Genomic DNA, 25,114 nt, shown 5'->3' with positions numbered 1-25,114 from the left:
TCCCCAATAGAATAAGTAAGAAAGAAGCGCCTTCTCAAAAATCTGCAGCTGCCTGTATCAACAAGCCAGATGTCTTCTGGACAAAAGTTTGCCAGTCAAACGAGGCAAAGATTGGGATATTTGGCCATAATGACCAGAAGTATGTTTGGACAGCAACTGTCAAGCATGGATGTAGTAGCATGATGTCCTGGGGCTGTTCTGCTGCCGGTGGTGCTGGTGTAAACCGCATTTCTTTCATCAAGGTGAAGGAAACTAAGTTGTCATTGCCACTTTAAATTCCATAAGAGGACCTTCGATGTCAGTGGTTCTACTGATCCAGTGGAGGGATGATGACCGTGACCAAGCAGAACCGCCTGTGATGCCACCATGTGTTCCAAGACAAAATGATGATGTTTTTAGCTTTTCACGGACATGGGCGAGGGTGAGTCACCATCGAAGAAAATGAGTGATGGAACCTCTTTAAAGAATCCCACAGGAGTCAGTTGGACAGCACAGTGCTTTAATGGTATTCATATTTATTTACAACGCCTATTATACTAAGCTGATGCACAAAATGTAAAAATAGAAGATTTATGTCCTGAAACAGTTCAAATATATTTATTTGAGACCATCGGAGTACATCCCCACCTGACCAAGGAAAGTAGAGGTATTCCATTTATTTACAGAAGTGTAGCATTTACACTGATGTAGAAAGGAGGGCTTCAAGACACCCCGAAACACGTTGGTGTTATTTAGTTTGCATAGAAAAGCACATTTATTTTACTATGCTGTGTCCTACCACAATGTCTATGTGCCAGTAGAACTGGAGACAGTCTTAAAATGCCCGTGAACAAAGGCTACTTGATGGAAAACACAGAGGTAATATTGCCGTCCAACAACAATGCATGAAACAGTCACTGGGATCAAAATATCGCTACATTTTCACCTCTGTGGCGTTGGTATTCATCATTTTTGGGGTCAAATTTGTAATTACAGCTCCAGCATTGCATTTCGAGACTGTGTTCAGTGGTAATAATGTTATAATAATAATAATGTTATGCTTATATGTAATTCAATACTTAACAATGTCATTTTAAATGTCTCATTTATTGAGAAGGGTTTTTTTTTTATTATTCTTATTTGTGTGAACAAGGATCAAGAGTCTGCTTGAGCTTTTTATTATTAAATTATTAGTGCCAAAAAGGTATTTTGCAAACTACATAATTTACAGAAATAGGTGGTCAGGGGAGACAGGTGACGGTCATGATGAAAAATGAATAAAAGGAAAAATCACAACATAAAATAAATATTAACATTTGTCCATTGAACTGTGTTATCCTGCATATTTATTTTCTGCATGATACCAATTGTTTTCACTTTTTCTTAAGTAAAAATCACTGAATTTCCTGATCAAACACGGGACAGAAACCTAAGACGAGGCTGCGGCTTAGTGCGCACGCCCAGCCTACCGTGTGAGTTGGAAGATGGCGCAACAGTTTCTGTTTGTCAGCATGCCGCCAATAATATAACACATATTTGAAGTGCATTCTAAAAATTCTTACTGCATTCTGAGTGCATTCCAAGTATTAGAGCCTATTATTGTGGCCGGCATGAATGTTTTGTGCATGCAAAAAACTTTTGAGGTGGATTCAATGTTAAAAAATATCAAACGGCATTTGAAAGGTATTTTAACTGCACTCTGACTGCATTCTAAATATTCTTACGGTATTCCAACAGCATTCCAAACATTATGATTGCATTTGAAAAAAAAACGCAGCCAACTGCCACGCAGAGGTGCTGACGCCCAAGAAGCCCCTGACGAGGCGGCTCCTATTCCTGATGATGCAGCAACTTCCGACCAGACTTTGGACAGCAATTTAACGGCACTCGTACGGCGTTCAAAGTGCCTTCTAAATATTCTGACTGCATTCTAACAGTATTCTTAGTAGTCCTACTGCGTTCCAACTACATTTGAGTCGAATGTGCAAGAATGATTCCAGACAGGTTTTAAACGTAATCTAAGTATTCGAACGGCATTTTTACGAATTTAAAATGTGGCACAAATTTTGAAACCGTTTCATTCCGACTGGTTCTGCTTGATTCTCGCTTAGTGTGACTTGGACTTAATCGGACAATAAAACACATAGAAATGTCATACGTGGAGACGTTGCAGTACTCTCCTTGTCCTGAAGTGGAAGGGGCATGCGTGAGCTGGAAGGTGCTTGTCACTGCTGTCCTTCCATAGAGAGGAAGAGACTTTTTGTTGTTGTTGTTGTTTTTTGACAGCACCAGCTGGAGAGCAGCAAGTCAAATGCATTCAGTATGTTTTTATGCTCTGCTGAATATGAATACATTTGACTGCCAAGGTGTAGAGTTATACTGTATATCAGCAGATGTACTTCATATACACAAAAGGTAAGACCACAAATGTTTATCAGTTAATAAAAATAAATAAATACATTGGACTAAGAAGTAAAAAAAAAAAAAACTCCAAAGGAGTCAGTGCCTGACTAGCCATGAACCTCACCACACACCACTGATAATTTACCTCTTACCTTGTTTTTTGGTCTGTTTGACATTATGCTGTTTTAAATAACTACACGTGTATGAGTTAGCAGCATAGTGCAAACTGTACAATGCCTCACGCATCGTACTGCTGGTGATGTGACATTCAAAGTCATCGCTCTCCCTGCGAAACCCTAACCCTAAATCCTAACACCGACCTCGCTCCGTCCTGCCATCTTATGTTACCACAGGAGCACAGTTAACATTCACAGGACAATAACACATGTACAGAATGGAAGGATGGACAAAAGGAGGTGCGTACAGGGAGCAGAATTACAAGAAGATGGTGTGCCGTCCCCTTTCAGTGCGGCGAAGACAGTTTTGTTTAGCGAGACATCATCCGCACAAACTCTGCAAAAAGAAAGCATGCGTATCATAGATGACTGTAGTAGGACACCAACATACAACAATGTACACTCATTGACCACAACATTAGCACAGCTGTGTTTCATGGTATTCTTTACTTTGACACCACTGCAAACTACAATGCTAAACCTACATTAGCAAATTTGTTGTCTTAGCTATGCTATATTGTTGTTAATCAGTCATCTCTATGTTAAAACACATAAGGTGTCGGAAAAAGAACTGACGGAAACATCCATCATTTTTGCATGTTTATGTCGTTTTGGTCCATTATGTTCTGCTGAGCCTTTATCCTTGACCTTATCGGTCCTTGAACGCACCATAGTTGTGTGCTCCCAGACAAAGCGAAAGGAACTTTCTCCGATGCTGCCACAAATACATTTTTATTTCTGTTATTTTTCCATGTCCTTCTTTCGCCACGTTGTTGTTGCCAAATGCTGATGCCGGGTGTGAAATGTATAAAGATGAGCTTTGGTGACATGCGTGATATCATGTGTTTGTTCGTATGCGCTAGTGTTTGTATTTGTTGGGTGCCAAGTTCATTCATGCTAGCGCACTGTCTGTCCCCCACACGTCAAACAAAGATGCGATCGTCTTCAACCTGGAAAACCAAACTCCAGGCTCGTGCCAATGGTGAGTCTGTGTTCATTTTGTGCTTTTAATTGATGTTGGAAGCTACCACTCGGAGACTTTTGTTCAGTGCAGTCAGACAGGACGTAACGCCCAACGCTTTCAGTGGTCATCTTGAAAAGACGTCGGGTCAGTATCAGTCAAAATTGGATTAAATGATCCGTTTAAAAGCATCCCTCCATGCATTTTCTACGCCGCTTGTCCTCTAGGGTTGCGGGGGTATGCTGGAGCCTATCCCAGCAGACTTCGGGCGAGAGGCGGGGTATTGTTTGCGTTTAAATGCGGAACAGTGGATATATTTATATGTGTGCAGCTGTAACTAATGTTGTGGGTTGGGTTATCTTTTATTTATTGATTGTTTATAATTAGGTCCCCCCCCACCCACCCACTCACCTTCAAAGTCCACCTCTCCGTCCCCGTTGAGGTCGACGTCACGTAGGATCTCGTCGATCTCACGGTGATTGAGTTGCTCGCCCATCAACTTCTTCATGGCTTCTCTGAGCTCCCCAAGACTGATCTGACCGTCGCCGTCTGAGTCAAACTACCAAAACGAGGAGCAAGGAATTCGAGGGGGGAAAAAGGCGGGTAAAGCATCTCAGAAGCTATCATGACGGGATGATAATGCGGACCTCTTTAAAGGCATCCCGAAGCTCTTTGACGCCGATCATGTCTGCGGTCTCAGCCAGCATCTTCGGACCCATCAACTCCACAAAATCTTCAAAGTCTACTCTGCCGCCACCTGCCGGGCAAGAAACACAATTTCATGATTAACCCTTCGTAGTCCGGGGTAGGATTTTTACCTACTTCTGTGTTTACCATCATATTTTACTTTAAAAACGATTTATCTTGCATCTTTTGTCAGTTTTTTTTTTTTTTTTACATTTCGTGATATTAACACACTGAGCCGGGGGTGGACAGGGACAAAAATTTGGCCCTGGATTTCTTTGGTCCGGACTGATTCACTATAATCCACACGCAGACACTGTGCCAACTCACCTCATTGATGTACATGCAAACACACTTGCCCTTAATAACTCCACTGTACTGACCAATATCCATTTATATTGTCCATATATATATATATATATATATATATATATATATATATATTTCCAAAGAGCAGTCCAGGGGCCATTTGCGGCACACGGACGTTTTTTTGTTGGCCTGTGTCACATTCTAAATAGATCATTTAACAATAAAACAACAACGACAGCAGAAATGGTCAAATCAGCAGTCATTTTACAAGAACAAAGTCAAAATATTAAGAAAAAAAAGTTGTAATCTGACCAAAAACAAATCTTAATTTTACGAGAACAACGTCGTAATATCCAGAGGTAAAATAACATCATTTTAGTAGCATAAACTTGAAGTATTAAGGAATAACATGTGTTTTTTTTTTTGTTTTGTTTAAAGTTGTAATATTATGTAATATTATATAAATTTTGTATGACAGGGGAAGTGTATATCACACTTCTCCCTGGCAGAGTAAATCTGTTGAGCACTTGACGGCATTTAGATCTACAATTCTATCTGCTTTAAAGGCTGGACAGGACAGGTGGAAAAAAAAAAAAAAAAAAAAAAAGTTGCAATATTATCAACAAACAAACAAAACAAAACAAATTGGAAAATTAGGTTGGGGAAAAATGTGTAATATTATAAGAATAAAGTAAAAATATTATGGGAATAATAAATAAAAACATAATTGCAAGAGGAAACTTTACAAAAAGAAATAGTAGATAGTAAAATAAATTTTAAAAAAATGCAGAAATGGAAAAATAACAGCTGTAATTTTAAGTGAACAACATCAAAATATTAATAGAAAAAAGTCATATTGTAACAAGAAAAAAAATGCAATTTTACGAGAATAAATTCAGAATATTATGAAGAAAAATAATGTAATTTTAGTTGCATGAAGTTGAAATATTAAAACAAAATCAAGTTGGAAATTTTAGAAAATTAGGTGAGGAAAAAGTTGTAATATTGTGGGAATAAAGTCTAAATATAATAGAAGAAGAAAATGTATGTAAATTATTTAAGTAGAATGTTGAAATATTTGGAATAATACGCCTTTTCACTTATATCACAAAACTGAGATGCAGTTTTTTGTCACATATATATGTATAAAACTTCTTAGTTACAGCTTTCACATGTGCATTGCATGGCATCAGAGGTGGGGGCTCACTTCCACGCTCCTGCTCAGCGGGTGCTTCACCTTTGGCTTGTATTTAATGACCGAATAAATGCCTGATGCAAGAAACACTTAAATGTGCACCCTTGCTTGTTAAATACAGCCACCGCTGAATTGTCAACACGGATCTCTTCTATGCATGAGCTGTGTTATGAAACTGAACCGGTGCTTGAAAGTTGGTGCTTAGCCAAATGCAATGAGCATCAATAGAAGCGCTCGGTGATTAAAGGTGCAGGCAAATTTGCCAAATCATTTATTCTCATTTATCATTCTATAATTTTATGAATAATTTTAGCGATGGGTGCCCTTTTTTCCGGCTTGACCACCTGACACCCACACCCCCACCCCCGCCCCATCCCACCCCACCCCGCGACATCACTGAATTGTCAGACATGCTGGCCACTTGATGGCAGTGTTGGCTTACCCAACCCACTCTCCCTCTGCAACCAAACAGCCCGTGACTGATTGCGGACTAGCTCTTTTCCACCCACAGGAAAGCTGTGTCATGATTCACTGCCCGTTTCCTTTTGCTTTGAAAGCGGGTGCCTTCCTGTGCTCAAAGCGCATGCAAATGAAAAACAGTGCGACCACATAACGACAAAATAAGGGAATATTATTGATCATAAGTCTGGTTTTACTTGACCAATTAACACCGTTTAAAAACGTGTATGCAGTGTGAGGTCATGCTGCAACGGGTATATAAACGACTTTTATGAACTGTGAGGAGTTATACCAACCTGATAATGAACCGGCAATAACATCTCGGTAAAAGCTTGCTATGATATACTTTATCCTCTGTGCATCCTGTTGGGATAATGGATTTTTGGATGATTTTGGAATCCCATCTCTCTCTCCCTCTCTGGCTTTTCACTGAGCTGTATGACGGGACTTACAGATCTGCTGGCTGAGCTCTATCAGTTCCATCTCTGTCGGCATGTATCCCATCGTCCTCATGCACTCGCCAAGATCCTTGCAACTGATGAAGCCATCCTTGTCCTTGTCAAACTCCCTGAATGCCTCACGCAGCTCTGTCGGGGAAACGTGCATGAATCTGATGTTAAAATAAAAAATGTCAGCCTTAAAAAATGACGTCTAGGGTATTTTTACTGCTGTCAAATGTCAAAACGGGTCAAATTTGACTCAAATAGTACAGTATGTAGGCTCAAGTTATTACTATTTCTATCATTTTTTTGATTTTATATTTTTCATACGTATATATTAATATTTTTTTCCTTTATATATATATATATATATATATATATATATATATATATAAATACATATATTTATTTATTTATTTATTTATTAGGGCTGTCACAAGCGCGTTAACGGCGGTAACTAATATATTTCATTAATTACGTTTTTTTTTAGCATAATTAACCCTCATTCATCATGGCAAGCCACGGCTCTGCTATGACAACAGACGGCGGCACAGTATAGCCCCCGGCTGAGTCGCACAGTGTCTGACGCTCTTTTATAACTTTATTCTTACCTGAACACATCAACAGCAGAGCAATTCCAACACCACAAGCTGTAGGTGTCTCCAACTCCAAACAAACACGTCTCTAGTCTATTCATTGCAACACTTCCTCATCCTCACGAGACAGAAAGCGAGATGCGTTCAAGGACACGCCGAACATCACAATAACATCTCCATTATGCGCGTATGGGTGGTCTAAATCAACAGAAATACAATGAAAATCAATAAGCGGATATTCTTATCACTCACTTTGTAACTTTTAATGAGGAAGTACAATTTGCTGCATTTAATTGTGCTCGGAAATCACAGAAAATCCACTCAAAACATGTGAGGCATCTTAACTGACGTGGGGTGTTTGAACGCAACTCCTCATTGCTCATAATAACACAGTTAAAAGTCAGATTCAAATGTTCTGCTATTAAAGAAACAAGTGTTAGGTAAATAGATTTTCAGACAGATGTGCCATCTCTTAACTTGATTAACATTTTAAGTTAATTTGCATACATAGAAATATATGTATTTATAATCCTGCCCTGTCATTTATCTTTCTTTCAATAAAATACAGCAAAAATGGGCATATTTCAGACATGATAATGGTAATTGTTGTAATGGTAATTGTTTAAACATGCATACAAGCTACATTGGAATACATAACATAGTACAATTCACAGTACTACACGTCCAAAAAGGAGGAGGAAGAAGCAAAGCTTATTTAATCCTACCCCCCCCCCCCCCCCCCACCCGTTTCATCAATTGCAATACATGTTTTTCACTTTTTGTATTCCAAATGTACTCTTTGCTAGTTTAAAATACATAATGAAATGATAAGGTATGATACGGTAATATTAATTAATTAATTCATTCATTCATGGCTGTTTCGTGGCAGACTATGGTCTATATTTAGTCAAAACATATTTAATAGAAGTAATATGTAGTATTCTGGTCACTAGGCGGCAGTAACGACACAAAACATTACAGAGTCAGCCATGCCATGTCCGATATTATTGAGCCAAAAAGGTTCTCGTCCTCCCATTCCGTGTGGAAGTGGTAAGTTTTTGGCTTCTTAAGTTTAGAAGAAATAAATTTGAGGCTAACTGGTTAGCTCGCTAGCTAGCGGCCGTCTTGAGTCCCTGCAGCGTAAGAGTTGAATGAATGATAGGAGTGTAAAGGTGCTTATGGTGATGTTATTTCATGTCTACAGGGCTCCAATAATGTTAAAAACAGTATTTACATAGTAATAAACAGGTTATCTATGCCGTAACTACGAAAAATACTCCATTTATTAACATTGAATCCTATATCGCGGAACTTTCTTGAACACAGTAGGGTCTACAACCAATTAACTGCAATAAACGAGGGATGACTGTAGTGTTAGGCAAATAGATTTTCAGACCTGTATCTTTTAGCATGATTTCAATTGTCAGTGCAAACATATAAAATGATGTACTGTAATTTAGCTGTTAGATCATAAAATACTGTTAAAAACTCATTTCACCAATGTTGCAAAGGGTGATTAATCATGATTAATTAATTGTGAAAACTGTGATTAAATTTCTTCATCATTTGACAGCCCTAATTATTACAGATTTGTCACTCATAAAGTCATTATAATGGGACTCCGCTTGTTAACACACCTCAGACGCTCCTGGTCTGCCAGAGAATAAGAAGATGTAGCAGGAAGGGTCAGTGTTGCCAAATTGGCGACATTAAATCTATATTTAGCGATTAATCCGACCAATCGAGAGACTCTTTTTAAAAACAAAAGCGACGTGCGACAAACAGACTTTTCGGATTCAAACGCAGAGGCTGTCAAAAGTGAAAACTGGCTTAGATCGAAAAAAGGTACCGTATAGATGCGTGTCTCCAAGGTAAAGAGCACAGTAGTTTTATTAAGCTGCGGCAGGGTCGGAGAAACTAATGTATAGGTTTCACTCGCTTTTGTGTCTCATAGCAAGTAAAACGTAGTGCCTTCAAGCAACCCCCATACCTTCCATCTCTTCAGGCCGCAGGTCTCGGTCCTGCAGGGTGTAGATTGTGTTCGAGCAATGGAAGAAAAGATACGGAGAGTCAGGTTAGAACACAGACATACGACACGGACACCATTGTTTTCAGCATTCTATCGATTGCTATACTGTACATACAGTACAGTGGATCCAGTGGATTTGCATGCTGTGAAGCCCACATGCACTCTTCGCTAACATAAAACTACCCAGCATGCCTTGCGGCTTATACAGTAATATAATATATATCTCAATTATTCGCAGATTTTTACGATTTTTACGTGAGAAGTGGGGCTCTACTGTACATAGAGTATACAGTCATGTGAAAAGTGATTGCCCCCTTCCTGATTTCTTTTTTTTTTGCATGTTTGTCACACTTAAATGTTTCATACCTTCAAACGAATTTAAATATTAGTCTATGACAACACAACTGAACACAAAATGCAGTTTTTAAATGAAAGTTTTTATTATTAAGGGAGTAAAAAAATCAAAACCTACATGGCCCTGTGAACATCATACCAACAGTAAAATATGGTGGTGGTAGTGTGATGGTCTGCGGCTGTTTTGCTGCTTCAGGACCTGGAAGACTTGCTGTGATAAATGCAACCATGAATTCTGCTGTCTACCAAAAAAATCCTGAAGGAGAATGTCCGGCAATCTGTTGGTGGTCTTGAGCTGAAACCAACTTGGGTTCTGCAGCAGGACAATGATCCAAAACACACCAGCAAATCCACCTCTGAATGGATGAAGAAAAACAAAAAACCCTCCAATGGGGCTGAATGACAACAATTCTGCAAAGATGAGTGGGCCAAAATTCCACCACAGCACTGTAAGAGACTCATTGCAAGTTATCACAAAAGCTTGATTGCAGTTGTTGCTGCTAAGGCCCGTCTAGGTTTGAATTTTTTTTCTCCCTTAATAATAAAAAGTCTCATTTAAAAACTGCATTGTGTGTTCAGTTGTGTTGTCATTGACTAATTTTTACATTTGTTGGTTGATCTGAAACATTTATGTGTGACAAACATGCAAAAAAATAACACTTTTCACACCACTGTACAGTGTATTATGGTAATCAGCACCAAATGCACAGTATTGGATTATGCACGTCACCAAAATGTGCAGTGCTTAGTTAAATCACCCAAATATTCACACGAGGCTCACATGATAGAATAAGTAAAATACAATTTCATAGACAGCAAGTCACACATGCGGAGGAAAAAAGTCTTTGTTTTTTTGCACTGCACATACAAGACACACTTTCAAGTTTGATACGGAGGTGAGACCCGGATACGTCTGTCCACGATATGTTTAGTGAGGCGGTGACATCACCAGCAGAAATAATACAGCGTTGGATTAGAGGTTGCTGAGGGGACAACACAAGGGGATTACGCTTGCAAATTGTATTACAAATCACGAAGGCTTATCGCTTTTTCATTTTTTCATTCCAAACTGGTTTTTGTTATCTGCATTTTCGTCGACATTAATATACCTGCACATGCTGAAATAAACGCAATGCAATAATACCACAAATGCCGTCATGCAGAACTACCCTTCACATTTACACCTACGGGCAAATCTTAACCTAATATGCAAGAAGTTTGGAACTGTGGGAGGAAAACCAGAGTACTCAGAGTAAAACCCAAGCAGGCACAAGGGGGCCCAAGCCTGATCCGAATCCACAATAACCCGACTGTCAACATGCAAGGTACATTGTGCACCGTTTGCTGTCAAATATAAATACCCCTTTTCAAGAACAGATGCTTATTTCTTATCTATATTTGGGTGGTTTCATCCAAAAAAAACAACTTTACTGCAACACATCAACATAATAACACAAAAACGGTGGGGTAAAACATAATTTAATACCGTACAGCCTAAAACGTCTCTGAATGTAAGAAATGAAACATATATACACAAAAAATGATGCAATTTGAGTAGAACCGAAATGCAGAATGCCAAAACATCTTAGAAACTTGTTGAGGATCGAACTAGCAACCATCACGTCGGGAGACGACCACTCAATGACGTGAGCCACGCCCCCGTGTCGTGTGAAATGCCAAACAAATTTCCACCGATAGTGGGCGACATTCGAATTGTTTGTTCATTTTCTATGGCAAAAAATGTCACAGAATATATTGATTCCTGGAAAATGTGGGAGTTTTTTCTGATAAATAGTCCTGATAAATAGCCTACATGTCCTGAACGAGCTGAACATTTTGACGTTGGGAGGGTCTGAAGCGGTTGAGAAATGCTGGGGTAGTGAGCGGGCAAAAAAATGCGGCATTTGAAATGTAAAAATAGAGAATGGTCGATGAAATGTACGAATATGAGGAACGATTACACGAGGATCGAACCAGCAACCAATCTACCACCTGAGCCGTGTCACCCTGTACAATAAGTGGAATTATTTTGCGAATAAATTGCCCATTCATTTTTCCATTGGAAAACTATCACAGAAAATATAAAATTACAGTAAATGCGAGAATTTTGAAAAGTCCCGAAAGACTGTCCTGAATGAGCTGAACATTTTGACGTTGGACTGGTTTGAATCGGCTCAGCAATGTGTGAGGAGTTCAAATGAGGCCGAATAAGAAGAAGTCGAGGAATAAATAGATGAAAAATGTTGTAGAACTTTACAGGCAAGGGCAAAATGATTCCATTCAAGCAAAAACAGTGTCAGTTAACATAAACTACGTGAACTGGGTGAATTTGACGTTAGGAAATGTCACAATTGAAGTGAAGCTAAACTAGCTTGAATAATTCCTCCCAGTCACGTCACGGTTGCTTAGCAGAGTTCACAGCACTCGGTCATAACTTCCCCATAGGCCATTAAAAAAGGCATACACCATCGAAACTGATTTTGTTTTGGTCGAAATGACAGCAAATTTTGTCAGCCAAAATGTAAAGATATAGGATGAGGCATCTTGAAAGATTCCTTGAAGCCGAGGTCACAACCGGTTGTATGGGCTCCTCCGGCGTACGAAAAGCACACCACACGTGCACCGCACATACAGTACGTAATTAGAGCGGCTAACGCACATTCAGATATTTCGTACATCTCCCACGCATGTGGAGATCTTACACCTTCATGGTCACCACAACTATGTTCTCCATGAACAAAAACAAAAAAAACCACAGCCAAAAAAAATTGTACATCCGGTTGTGAGCTCGGCTTAATATGTCGACCGCCAAAGGTGTTAATTGGGCTACCTGCAAAGCACCTCCATAAAAAAATTCATCACAAAAAGCAGACCTGCTCTCGATGAATACATCACCAAGTCAATCATTTTACTATCATTAAACTTCATGTTATATTATTTCACCTGAAATTAAAACATAAAAAAAGTTCAGATGTTGACTAGTAATATACAGTATGAACAATACGACAGTAAGTAATAAATCCACTCTGGGCGACCGAGCCATCTACAGTTCTGGCTTAAAGGAAAACTGTACTTTTTGGCGGGAAATTTTGCCCATCATCCACAATCCTTATGTGGGACATGAACACACACAGGCCTGTCACAATAATCCATAAACCAATTAATGGAACGATTAAAATAAAACACCCTGATAAATTGACCGTCTCATCGTCTCTGTACCGCACAGGCTGGATGACGAGAGGGTTTACTCTGCATGTGTCGGTGCGCATTGGCATATAGTGAAATGAACAGACAGAGTGAATCCTCCTCTCGTTCAGCCTCTTTGTGGAGGCGGGGCTACTAGTGAGTGGATGCACTGACAGAGTGATAGCAGTTAACAAGTTAGCAAGCCAACACTAATATGAATGAAGGCACAAAAGGCACAGCCCGTGTGGAGGTGCAGCAGAGCCTTCGTCCCGGCAGTCGCTATTTCTTTGCCGATGAAACGCCGCTTATTGAGGCGAAATAGAAATAGCGCAAAATGGTGCACGCTCACAGACGGTGTCGCTCGCTACATTGCAAAAGAAAGGCAATCTTTCAATACGGTTGAAAAGCCAACATTTTGGGAAATGCTACAAATGTTTGACAGACCGTACAAATTGCCTGCGAGAACGTACGTGTCTCAAACAGCAATTGTTGAAGGACATCAGTTACTGAAATGACGTTCTCTTTCCTCATAACATTACGACGTTATTCTCGTAAAATTACGAGTTTTTCTCGTTAGATTCCAACGTTTAAAAAATCGGAATAATTGACTTTATTCTTGTAAAATTACTACAGATTTTTTCATGTTTGCTGTTGGTCTGTGTTTATTTATTTTCTTGCTAAATTATACTTTTAGAATGTGCTGTGAACCGATACAAAAAAAACACCCCTGCCCTAGACGGAACAAATCAATATGAATCAAACATAAACAGTTAGTGGACATATGGGAAAATAATCAATTAATTGTTGCAGTAATGGGTATAATATCAGATTGATACCAAAACGTGTAGGATCACCCACCTTGACCCATTACTCTGCAAACAGCCCTTTATGAGCTTTTCATGAAATCGTATATGGCGCAGATAGCAGGTTATTCACGTGATTCCCAAAATCACTCCACTGCAGAGGAAGAGGGGTGTCTTTCTATTTCGTGTGCGTGTATGCGGGCAGTCATACATACGAGCTGGCTCTGTGCAAAGCCTTGCTTGAGGAAGATACAAGCAGGCCCCACAATGTTGTGCAGCATGTTGCAGTTCTTAACCAGAGCGCACAGCGGCTCGTCGAACTCCGGCTCGCTTCCTCTGTCTTCGTCTTCTTCGGTGTCTACCTCACCTGCGTCTTTAGGGTCCCCAAGCATGGCCGCAGCCAGCGGGGCCCCGCTGCTGTCAACAGGCGACGCCCCCTTGGAAGAGGGGAACCAATTAAAAGAGCTCAAGGCGGTCGTAGAGCAGGTTGATTGCTATGATTTACTTGGGATTTACAGCTATGCATATTGCAGTAAAAGTATGTGTCGCATCTGATATGCAGAAGTCCGAAAGAGTCGGAAATGTATACAGTGGATCCCCGCTTTTCCCGCAGCAAACACCTCTCATTCAGCATGATGATAATAAGCCAATTAATCACACAATAAATGAAAATGAACTGGATAACTTTGCCAGCCTCAATGTATTGACATGTCAGGCAGGAAGAGAGTTCACTCTGTGCATTGGTTTCAGCACCTTGGCGCGTTTGTTCCATAGAACAACGACATGAACAGAGTGAGCCCTTTCGTCAGTCATACGGTCTCTTTGTCTGGCTGGGGGGAGGCGGGGCCGCTAGCATACACACAGAGTGCAGAAGAGAGGAGCCTGGTGAGGATCAATGCAAGGTAATGTAGTAGAACTTCAATGAATAGACTGCAATATATTGTCATATATGTTTTCATTATTTTTTTCATTGTATTTTTGTATCTTGTCTCATTCTCGAAGACCCAATCTTGTTTATCGTCTCGTCTCGAGAACTGAGTCTCGTGACACGCCTAGTAACACTAAACAGTGTTAAGGACGTGAAAACCTCAAGCCTGTGACTTCTGACTTGACTCGACATGTCTTGTCTTGAGACATGACTTGGACCTGCACGTCTTTACTTGAGCCTTGACTTGGACTTGCACGCCTTAGACTTGCACGTCTTAGACTTGCACATCTTTACTTGAGCCTTGACTTGGACTTGCACGTGTTTACTTGCAACGTGACTTGGACTTGCAAGTCTTGACGCGAGACATGACTTGGACTTGCACATCTTTGCTTGAGACATGACTTGGACTTTCACATCTTAGACTTGCACGTCTTTACTTGAGCCTTGACTTGGACTTGCACGTGTTTACTTGCAACGTGACTTGGACTTGCAAGTCTTGACGCGAGACATGACTTGGACTTGCACATCTTTGCTTGAGACATGACTTGGACTTTCACATCTTAGACTTGCACGTCTTTACTTGAGCCTTGACTTGGACTTGCAAGTCTTGATTTGAAACATGACTTGGACTTGCACATCTTTACTTGAGCCTTGACTTGGACTTGCATGTGTTTACTTGCAACTTGACTTGGATTTGCACGTCTTGACTTGAGACATGACTTGGATTTGCACGTCTTTGCTTGAGACATGACTTGGACTTGCACGTCTTTGCTTGAGACATGACTTGGACTTGCACATCTTGACTTGAGACATGACTTGGACTTGCACGTCTTTGCTTGATACATGACTTGGACTTCCACATATTGACTTGAAACATGACTTGGGTTTGCTTGTCTTTGCTTGAGACATGACTTGGACTTGCACGTCTTTGCTTGAGACATGACTTGGACTTGCACGTCTTTACTTGAGCCATGACTTGGATTTGCACGTCTTTACTTGAGCCATGACTTGGACTTGCACGTCTTGACTTGAGACATGACTTGGACTTCCACGTCTTCGCTTGAGACTTGAATTGGACTTGCACGTTGAGCCTTGACTTGGACGTGCACGTCTTTCCTTGAGATTTGACTCAAGACTTGAGATTAAAGACTTGAGAGTCACTTGAGACTTGCAAAACACTGACTTGCACGCACCTCTGGTAAATGGTTAGTGGAATCACAGCAGGCAAGTGGTGTGGATTACGTAGACGCGGCTTGGAGAATCACCTTCTCTAGCTTCTAGAGCTAGCCTGACGACCAGGCTAAAGGCTACACCTCCGAGTCCACCTGTTCATGGGTCATCTTAGATTATCGTTCATCAGTGGCGAGTAGCGGTACATTTTACACTTTAAATGTGTCTGAGGCATATTTAGGGCTTCAACCTGGATTGTGTTGTGAGCGAACAACGGCAATAGAAGAGAGAAGGGCAGGGTTCTGGAGTTGAATGTAATCTAATGATTACAACTTTTATTGCAAATCCGAAGTTGGAGGAGAACGTCAAGCTGGCAAAAGGGTTTGGGGGGGTGGAGATAGGCATTGTTATGGGCGTATTGGCTCTTGGTCCCGTAAGCAACCCCTACGGAAAGCAGGGATCTACTGTATATTTGAATGTCAGTCATTACTAAATTGAGGGAATAACGTATCTTCTGAAGTATTTTTCCCAGCTAAAAGAAGTCAAACGCTTTCTTACCTTGTTACTTTTTTTCCCAGATGTCTTGTTGATGTTTCCCATCACCACCCTCCCCTTTCTCCGTGTTTGTACCTGCTCAGTCGTCACATTCAAGTCCAAAGTCCTACTTCCCGTGCATGTCTTTGAACGCAGTCTGTGTCTTTGTGGACAAGTTAGAATCCAAACTGCAGTTGCTCCAGAAAAAGCCAAGGTGGCTGAATGGTGCCGCGGCCGATCCCGAACCCCAGTGGCTTATTGGAGGCTGGTGTACGGAGAATTAAGGGTAATATTATGACCAGCAGCCGAAACAACCTGCATTTCTGATTGCATGACCATGAACATTTTCTGTCTCTCTCTCTCTCTCTCTCTCTCTCTCTCTCTCTCTCTCTCTCGCTCACACCAACACACATTTTTTGATCTGTCACCCCAGCCTCCCGCGGGTGATCCCTTGAATTTGGACCAACTTAATCTAATCCACCCCACCCACCTTCTCTCTCGGCCCCTCGAACATCATGTTTATGGTCTCAAAATGACGAGTCTGGCACTACTCTGCATGAGGGAGGGGGCGGGGGGAGGTTGGGGGTGGGGGGGGTGGGGGACGGACAGAATTATGGATGGGGAGTTGGCTGTCTGTTTAATCCCCCGCATTTCAGATTAGAGGGACGAGTTATGTTGGACATGAGAGTAAAGGCTTGAATTGGGTTCCTCGGGCCTTTAGAGGCATGAAAATGTGACATTCAGAGGCTGTGGAAGGGAAATCTATTGGGAACTTCCTTAACCATTCATGGATATTAATTAGGGCTGTCAAATATAGCACATTAACGGCGGTAGCTAATTTATTTAATAAATTATGTTAAATGAACACAGGGAGTCATGGCAAGCCGGAGGCACAGGTCCTCACAGAGTCACACAGAGCCTGACGCTCTTTGATAACTTGACCTGACCTGAACACATCAGCAGCAGTGCATCTCCAACCCCACATATGCATCTCCAACTCACAAACACGTCTCTGGTCCTCCTCCGAACGACACTTCCTCATTTCCTCTAGAACCACGAGATTAATTTGCGGACATTCCGAACATCACAATCTTGATTATGCGTGTATATGTGGTCTAAATACACACAAATGCAAAGAAAAACAATCAGCGGATTGATTAGGTGTGTGCCGATCGATCGGCCACCGATCAGCATCGGCCGATTTCCGTGAAAAGTCACAAGTATCGGCATGTGCCGATACTTGCTTTTTAATGACGATCACAAAAGCTGATCGATCACCTGTGCCTGTCACTACTGCAGAAATTTGGGGGAAATTATCAGAATAAAGTCATAAATAAAGTCATAATATTAAGAAAATTAAAGAATACTATTTGAAAAAAAAAAACATTACAAATGGGGAGCGGTGGACCCAAAAACCATTTCAGGAGGATCCAACTGACGCGTCAAGATACGGACGGGGCCATCCTCGACCCAAATGAAGGTTGTTACTGGTGCCGAGTGCAGTCCCCCTTTTTTTTCTTGGACCTGATATTTTCCTGAAACTTACCACTGCTGATTACTAAAGAATGCAAAAAGGTAGAAACAAACTATTTCTTTCTGATGAAAGATGAGAGCCTGATCTTTCTTTTGGTAGGTTCCATGTTTATACACAGGTAGCCATAGAACACAATATCCTGTGTTTCTGGAAAAATCAGTCAAAAAAGACCCGTCACCAAACATTGGACATTACAAAATAGTTTTTTTTTTTTATAAAATAAAAAAATAAAATAATTATTATACTATATTATTATTATATTAGAATTAAAGTGTGTAGAAATATCAAAGTAGACCTCCCTTGCTTTGATTTTTCAGTAAAAAAAAAAATGTCAAAGGTTTAGACGCCTTTGGCATGCCCATGTTGCATTGTCAAAACATCACCACCAGGGTGTAGCAAATCTCATTTTTGTGGGAAATCTCTTTACGGATGCAATACTAAGTAGCCATCAGTAGAGGTCGCCAAAAAACAGCTTCAACAGAAGCGGCACGCTGCTGAAAGGCTAGAAAACACTGAAATAAATACATTTTCACTCCTCAAACAAGATTCTCCTCACCATTCAGATGCATTTTACAGATACAATATATAGAACAAGAACAATGACAACAAACACTCAACATTGTCTCAGTTACATAATATTATGGGTCTTAGTTCGCTGATCCAGATTACCAAATGCCGTGGAATGGAGTTTTCCCCCTGCATTGCTTCTTGTTACACACTCACACACATGCACATGTGGTTTAGATTGAATCTATGATTTAGGAGGACTCTCGCTTTGCAAAAACCCATCCAAATGAATAGAACACATTCTCTTTTGATGCTTTGAGCTGAGAAAATCCAGAAAAGAACACAACAATCCCTGGACAACAGCAAGCACGGGTCATCAGAAAATGGATGGATTGATTGCAAAAGAATCACGCTTGTGTCGGTCTGGTTGCTGGGCTGGCATGTGCACGCATAGAAACAAAAACATTTAGATGGTTACACTCGTTTTCCGATTAGTCAAACCTACACACATTGTAACAATGTCACTAAACTGAATTAGAGAAAATAGTACATCTTGTCCTTAATTCTTCTTCTTTACATTCAGTATCGTCCATGTACATCAAACATCTTCTGACCTCTGACGTGAGATAATCTCCCGTGCAGCTGCCTTAGAATGCTAAGCTAAAAAAGATACACCGTCATACAGGAGTCATGGCCGGGTTGAGGTAAAGTGGACCGACATAGAGGGGTCAGATATGAGCAAAGTTTTATTTAAACCCAAGAACCAGATTTGTCAGCTGAAGTCCAGGTCGTCCAGGCACCCGTCCCCCCTCGACCGCCACCCAAAACACATCGCACCGGACCCTTATGCTTGCCCCCACAGGTGGTGGGTCTACGGGAGGTAGATCCCGTGTGGCTTCTTCGGGCTGGGCCCGGCCAGGGCCCCACGGGTGAAGGGCCGACCACCAGGCTGCGATCCCCTCGCCCGGTCCCTGCTCCAGGGTGAGGCCCCGGTATCCCTTGTCCGGGTGGGGTGCGGTCCCTCCTCTTGTGTTTGTTCATATGGTCTTCTGAATCACTGGCCCGTCACCTAGGACCCGTTTGCCTTGGGACCTACCAAGGGCATATACCCCCAGACAACATAGCTCCTAGGATCACTCGGGCACTCAAACACCTCCACCACGATAGGGTGGTGATTCATGGAGGAGGTGAAGAGAGCGCTGAGCCGGAAGGCAAAGCTCTCAATTTACCGGTCGATCTATGTTCCCACCCTCACCTGTGGTCATGAGCTTTGGTTCGTGACTGAGAGAACAAGATTGCGGATACGAGCGGCTGAAATGAGAGGCTGGACTCACCCTAAGAGAGAGGGTGAGGAACTCGGTCATCCCGGAGGGGCTCAGAGTAGAGGAGTCAGTTGAGGTGGCTTGGGATATAGTCCAGATGCCTCCCGGATGCATCCCTGGTGAGGTATTCCGGGCATGCCCAGCTGGGAGAAGGCCCTGGGGAGAGACCAAGGACACCCTGAAGGGATTATATCCCACAGCTGACCTGGGAACGCCTTGGTGTCCTCCCGGTGGAACTGGAAGAGGTGACCGGGGACCAGGAAGTCTGGACTTCCCTACTGAGACTGCTAACCCTGCGACCCGGACCCGGATAAGCGGAGGAAAATGGAGTGGAAAGTACATCCTCTGCTTAATTCTTTTTATCATCCATGTTATGGATGATACTGAATTATCTCACGTCGGAGGTCAGATGATGTTTAATGTTTGAAGATATCAGAAATAACTTTTTATTTATTAGAAGTAGGGACGTAAATCTCTCTGTGACAACTCAACTCCAAGCGACAGCGGATACAAATATCTTTGTCTTGTTGCGAGAGCCATCTGCCAGGGCTTCAAAGCTAAATTTACCAATGAAAATACCCTTTTCTTTGTCCATATCCGCCGTGGCTTCACAGTCACACCGGTGTGGGCCGATGGTGCAGTCATGTAGGAAACACTGTCATGTGTTTGTTGTTGCCACTATCATGGAGAGACTGATAACGGATGATAATAACCCTGACCTGAACCCATTTAGCATGTACATGACAAAGACTATGGCTTCTATGTCTGTGGCTATTAAACTGTAGGAACAATTGTCGACCTAAAACATTAACTCAGAGGGGAGATTTGCTGGAAAATGTACCAAAAAAAAAGAAAAATAGGGAAAAAAAAGGATTTTGACTAATCTGACATCATTGTACAGACTGCAAGCACATATGGTTAACCGAGTTGTCCCATATCCCCTGCTCTCATTTCACTCCCGAAAGGAGGCTGATGCCTGTTGCACCTGCCTACGTTTTGTTTATGATTTTCCAAGTGACCTAAAAGTGGGATTTACGTTTTCTCTGCAGTTGGGGACATCCGCTGGATTAAATGTTTTCTACGCTAATAGGATAATGCATATAGCATTGCAAATAGCGCAGGATAAAACTGTGCGTTCTTGCTTCCTATCCGAGGGTATCGGACACAACCGTTGCTGTGTTTACTTTCAGACATTTCAAACTAGTCGGCTAATAACAAATAGACAAATCAAACGGTGCCACCTACAGGTGATTTATTTATTTTTTTTACACATTTTCCATTATTGTAACATTCCACTTATTCTACACGGCAACATGTCTCGTGTGGTTGTCTCCCAACCTGATGGTTGCTGGTTCCATCCTCATTCTTAGCCTAATTGTTCAACATATTTCTACATATCAATATCATCCGGCCCGGGGCTATTTCTGGCCATTTTTTTATTGGCCCGCAGCATTAGTATCAGCAGTAGAACATATGTAAGTTTCAGGAAAATATCAGTTCCTGACTAGAAAAGCGAGACAACCAGCTTTTTGTGAAAAATTACATTTCAAGCGTAACTTTCACTTTGACACAAATATTTTTTGCTTTTGTGACAGCTCAAATATCAAAACGATTATTCCAACACAAACAACACAAAAAAGGGGTCGTTTTACATCAAAATAACATTTTATTTACAAATAGAACACCATGAATTATTTACAATTTTCACATTTGGAGCTGAACTATGTGTGTGCATGTGTGCGCACGCCTGCGCGCGATGTGTGCGCGTGTGCATACATTAGCATTTCCCCAGAACGAGTAACCTTCTGCATGCCGCACTCCTCCACGCTCTCTCACTTCCTCCTTGCTGTCATGTGTGTTTTTCCGTGCACATGGTCTCTGCCGAGCTCTTATCAAATGCACTTATGCCACCTTGTGGCCGTTTTTATGGTTTAAAATTGCTCTGAAGTTAAATCCATTGGTGTGGAGTTGCGTCATCACCTCTTTTTGCCTCTCGTGCAAGGAAACATACTGTGTTGGGATCTGGCGTTGGGGTTTACAAAAACCTATAAACATGTCTTTGGTGTTGAGTGAGTTCAAGGAAAACCGCCACAATCCTGAAGTAAAACATGAGCACACATATGGTTTCCTTTTCTCTGTGTTCTAAAGAGACAAAAACAGCTAGCTTGTGGGAGCTAACAATTCCACCTATTTTGACGATAACCCCCCCCCCCCAAAAAAAACTCCACAAAACACCAACAATGTTCTATTTACAGAACTGAGCTGTATATAAACCAAGCTACAGCGGCAGTGTTATTGTAGCATATAACACGAAGAACTACTTTTCTGGCGTAGTGACGCAGCGCCTCACGCCACTATCAAGAGGCAGCGAGCCTACTCCAAAACAATGCAATAGGACACCAATCTGTACTGACTGGGAAACAAGAAAAAGCATATGATCAACTACAAATAGACAACCACATGAGTAAAGTACGCTGTTAGTAAATAATAATAAAGTAAAGTACGAGCCCACATTCCATGTTTTGTTGATACATGGCTAGATGGACTGTGTTGTGATATCAAGCACTATGTGCTCCATGTATCACAATCAATATCATGGTGACTTACACCATGGACTCCATGCTTCAACTTGCACCATCCTGTGCATCCTGCTGTCTCGCATTCTCGCCCATTGAACCGCTAATCCCTGTTCAGTCCCAATCAATCTCTTCTGTCTTTCTTCCTCAATGACATCAATCACCCTCTGGCCCTCATCCCAGCATCCCCCTCCTCCATCTTCTCATCATCTGCTCCATCTGTTGATGAGCGCATTGATGACTCATTTGAACGACTAGAAATGCTTGACTGTAGACGACTATTCCGCCGTGCACTGCATGATACTTTTTATGAAGCTATTAATGGTACTGAATAGTAGAGTTATGCAATGGTGCGTCCCGTTTAGGGGCTCAGTTTGATGTTGCTGAGGGACATCTGCGACCACAGACCATCCAAGATGCTAACATTAGCATTAGCATAATAGCAATGCTAACACACTAACTGTTAGCATGTTAACACTGAACATGACAACACCATCCATGTCAATTTGAAAATAGCAAAAATGCTAACATGCGATTTAGGGATGCTCCGATCAGGGTTTTATGCAGCCGATACCGATCATCTATGAGCGAAATCAGCTGATACCGAAGTGTACATTTTTAAATGTACTATTTCCTATATCCGGGGTCACCAACCTTTTTTCTTGTGAGAGCTACTTTTACAAAATGATCATCAGCTGAAAACCTGAATGAAAATCAGGCATGCAGGCGCCTTGTGTGGGGCGCCCTGGTGCCCACCGGCACCACGTTGGTGACCCCCTGGCCTATATGATATGAAAGGGGAACCATAAAATCACCTTCAATTAGACAAAAAACATATTTGATTTTTTCAAAATCACTGGTGAAATTTAAGAGGATCAGACGCCTTCTTTAAGGAGAATTTGGATGCGAGAGCGCGCAGCCTGACGGCGCTCCAGCCGGACCCCCAGGCAGTCGGCAAACCCGGTTTCCTCTACCGCATTTTCCCACGGATCTTCTACGTCAGCAAGCATAAAAAGAGACTTGACTCCAGGCGCCACTTTTTACTCCTTTTCCTTTAAAATCTACGACAAAGTTACACAACGCTACATTCACGCAGGTGCTCCTCCTGAGCGTCAGTGCGCCAAAGAAAAGGAAAGTCATCACCATAAAAGTGAAAATGGACATCATACTTTCTATAAAGCTATAAATGGTATCGAATAGTAGAGTTATGCAATGCAGCGCCCTGTTTAGGGACCATCTGCTACCACAGACTGTGTATAGCAGGGGTGTCCAAAGTGTGGCCCGGGGACCAATTGCAGCCCGGGGGCTGCTCTTTTTTTATTGGTCGCGGTACATTTTTTCAAAAAATGTAAAAATCAGCTGTAATTTTACAAGAATAAACTCCAACTCAATGTTTTTATGAGGATAACGTGGTAATATTAGAAGGAAAAATAACATGATTTTGTTAGCATGAAGCTGAAAGATTAATGAAAAAATTGGTAATTTTTAAGAAGTTGTATTATGAGAAACAAAGCCAAAATAAATTTGGAATTTTTAGAATATTGGGCGGGGGGGGGGGGGGGGGGGGGGGGGAGTTATAACATTATAGGGATAAAGTCCAAATATTATGGGAAAACATTCATAATAGCATGAAAAGAACATTTAAGAAGAAAGTTGGAATATTTGGAAAAAGTAAATGTAATTGTACTTCAATTTTTACTTTATCCCCTAACTTTCCCCCCACCGATATTCCATAAATGACAACTTTAATTTGTTTTGTTTCTCATAATACAACTTTTTAAACAAATAACAGTTTTTTTCATGAATATTTCAACTTCATGCAAATAAAAAAAAGAAATAAAATATTTAATCAAATATTCTCGTAAAAGATTTTTATTAGATAATCTTTTTCTCTAAATATTTTGAGTTTATTCTTGTAAAATGACTGCTGATTTTTCAGTTTTTGCTTGTATTTAATTATTTCTTGCACTTTGGACACCCCCGATGTAGGAGTTCATTCAGGTAGAAGCTCTGCTGAAACCCCGCTTGCATCACAGTCTAAGAACGGAAGTGGTTCGGAACTCGAAGACCACCTTTACTTTGCATTTCCCGTCCCGGTTCTTCAGTCCTACCTGACCAAACACGGAATCTACGATGGGTCGCAGCTTCCTCCTGTCTCCCTCCTGCAGCCAAAGCTCATCGGGGTCCCCCACGGGGGAGGACAGGCTTAAGGTTTTGGCCTTTGGCTTTGGAGGCCTCTTTATGCTCGCTGAACTCCAACGCCTCAGAGACTCGATCTTCTTTTTGATGGAACCCTGTCGAGTGAAGGCAGGTTCAAGCAACACGCACAGACGCTTGCAGACGCAGCATCACACATGTCGCAGCAAGCCTGAAGACGAGATAAACAACGGGAGCTTGCAGGTGACCGAGTCATGGCGCGACTGACCTTCTTCACTAGCTTCCCCTCGGGCACGTCCACGGATGACGCACTCTTCACGTCGGTCATCTTTGCAGCCCAACGTGCGCACACGGAGACGTCTGCTCTGTCCAGGCGGTCCGTTTGATCTGCCTGTGGAGCATCTGACACCGCTTGATAATCTGAGGCGCATCTCTTCCTGTGGTCGCTCCTCCTTCTCTTATCCCTGCCTCCCGTTCATCCACTCAGCTCCACGCGTCATGTGTTCATCATCACGTCAGCCCGAGCGTTCTCCACTCACGTCACATGAGGTTACCTGCTTTGGCAAGCTAATGCATGTACAGTATGCGTGTTTGCCATGAGAGCACATCGCAATTCAAACGTTTAGAAGAAGTGCGTCAGAGGAATTGCACACGCGCATTTTTGGTTCGATCTCCAATAATCCCGTCTCTCTCTCTCTCTCTCTCTCGGAGCTGCTACCTTGAATCTATACTGTACATCAGTCAATACAATAGATCCCCGCTTTTAGCAAATGGTGATTGATCCGCTCATAAAAATGTCTATTTTGGACACA

At 41.7% G+C, this 25,114-nt stretch overlaps 1 protein-coding gene across 3 annotated transcripts; it reads right to left on the bottom strand.

Annotated features, from left to right (window-relative positions):
• Positions 1–434: 434 nt before the first annotated feature.
• Positions 435–25,114, bottom strand: cabp2a (calcium binding protein 2a). Of its 3 annotated transcripts, none has more exons than XM_054779108.1 (7): positions 16,231–23,675; positions 13,790–14,011; positions 9,193–9,223; positions 6,619–6,753; positions 4,167–4,276; positions 3,931–4,078; positions 435–2,895 (listed from the first exon to the last, which is right to left on the bottom strand). In XM_054779108.1, exons 1-7 carry the CDS (start codon positions 16,270–16,272, stop codon positions 2,870–2,872), a joined length of 714 nt encoding a protein of 237 aa, XP_054635083.1. In that variant the 5' UTR covers positions 16,273–23,675; the 3' UTR covers positions 435–2,869. The 3 variants fall into 3 exon arrangements, with proteins under 3 accessions (XP_054635083.1, XP_054635084.1, XP_054635085.1); XM_054779109.1 differs by lacking the exons at positions 13,790–14,011; positions 16,231–23,675 and adding exons at positions 24,257–24,439; positions 24,571–25,114 and having other exon boundaries at positions 436–2,895; XM_054779110.1 differs by lacking the exon at positions 13,790–14,011 and having other exon boundaries at positions 436–2,895; positions 16,231–23,669.

Source organism: Dunckerocampus dactyliophorus, chromosome 6 (assembly GCF_027744805.1).
Source record: "Dunckerocampus dactyliophorus isolate RoL2022-P2 chromosome 6, RoL_Ddac_1.1, whole genome shotgun sequence".
Taxonomy (NCBI): Eukaryota; Metazoa; Chordata; class Actinopteri; order Syngnathiformes; family Syngnathidae; genus Dunckerocampus; species Dunckerocampus dactyliophorus.
The sequence above is the reverse complement of the archived record's forward strand: the minus strand, read 5'-3'. Positions and strand labels throughout refer to the sequence as shown.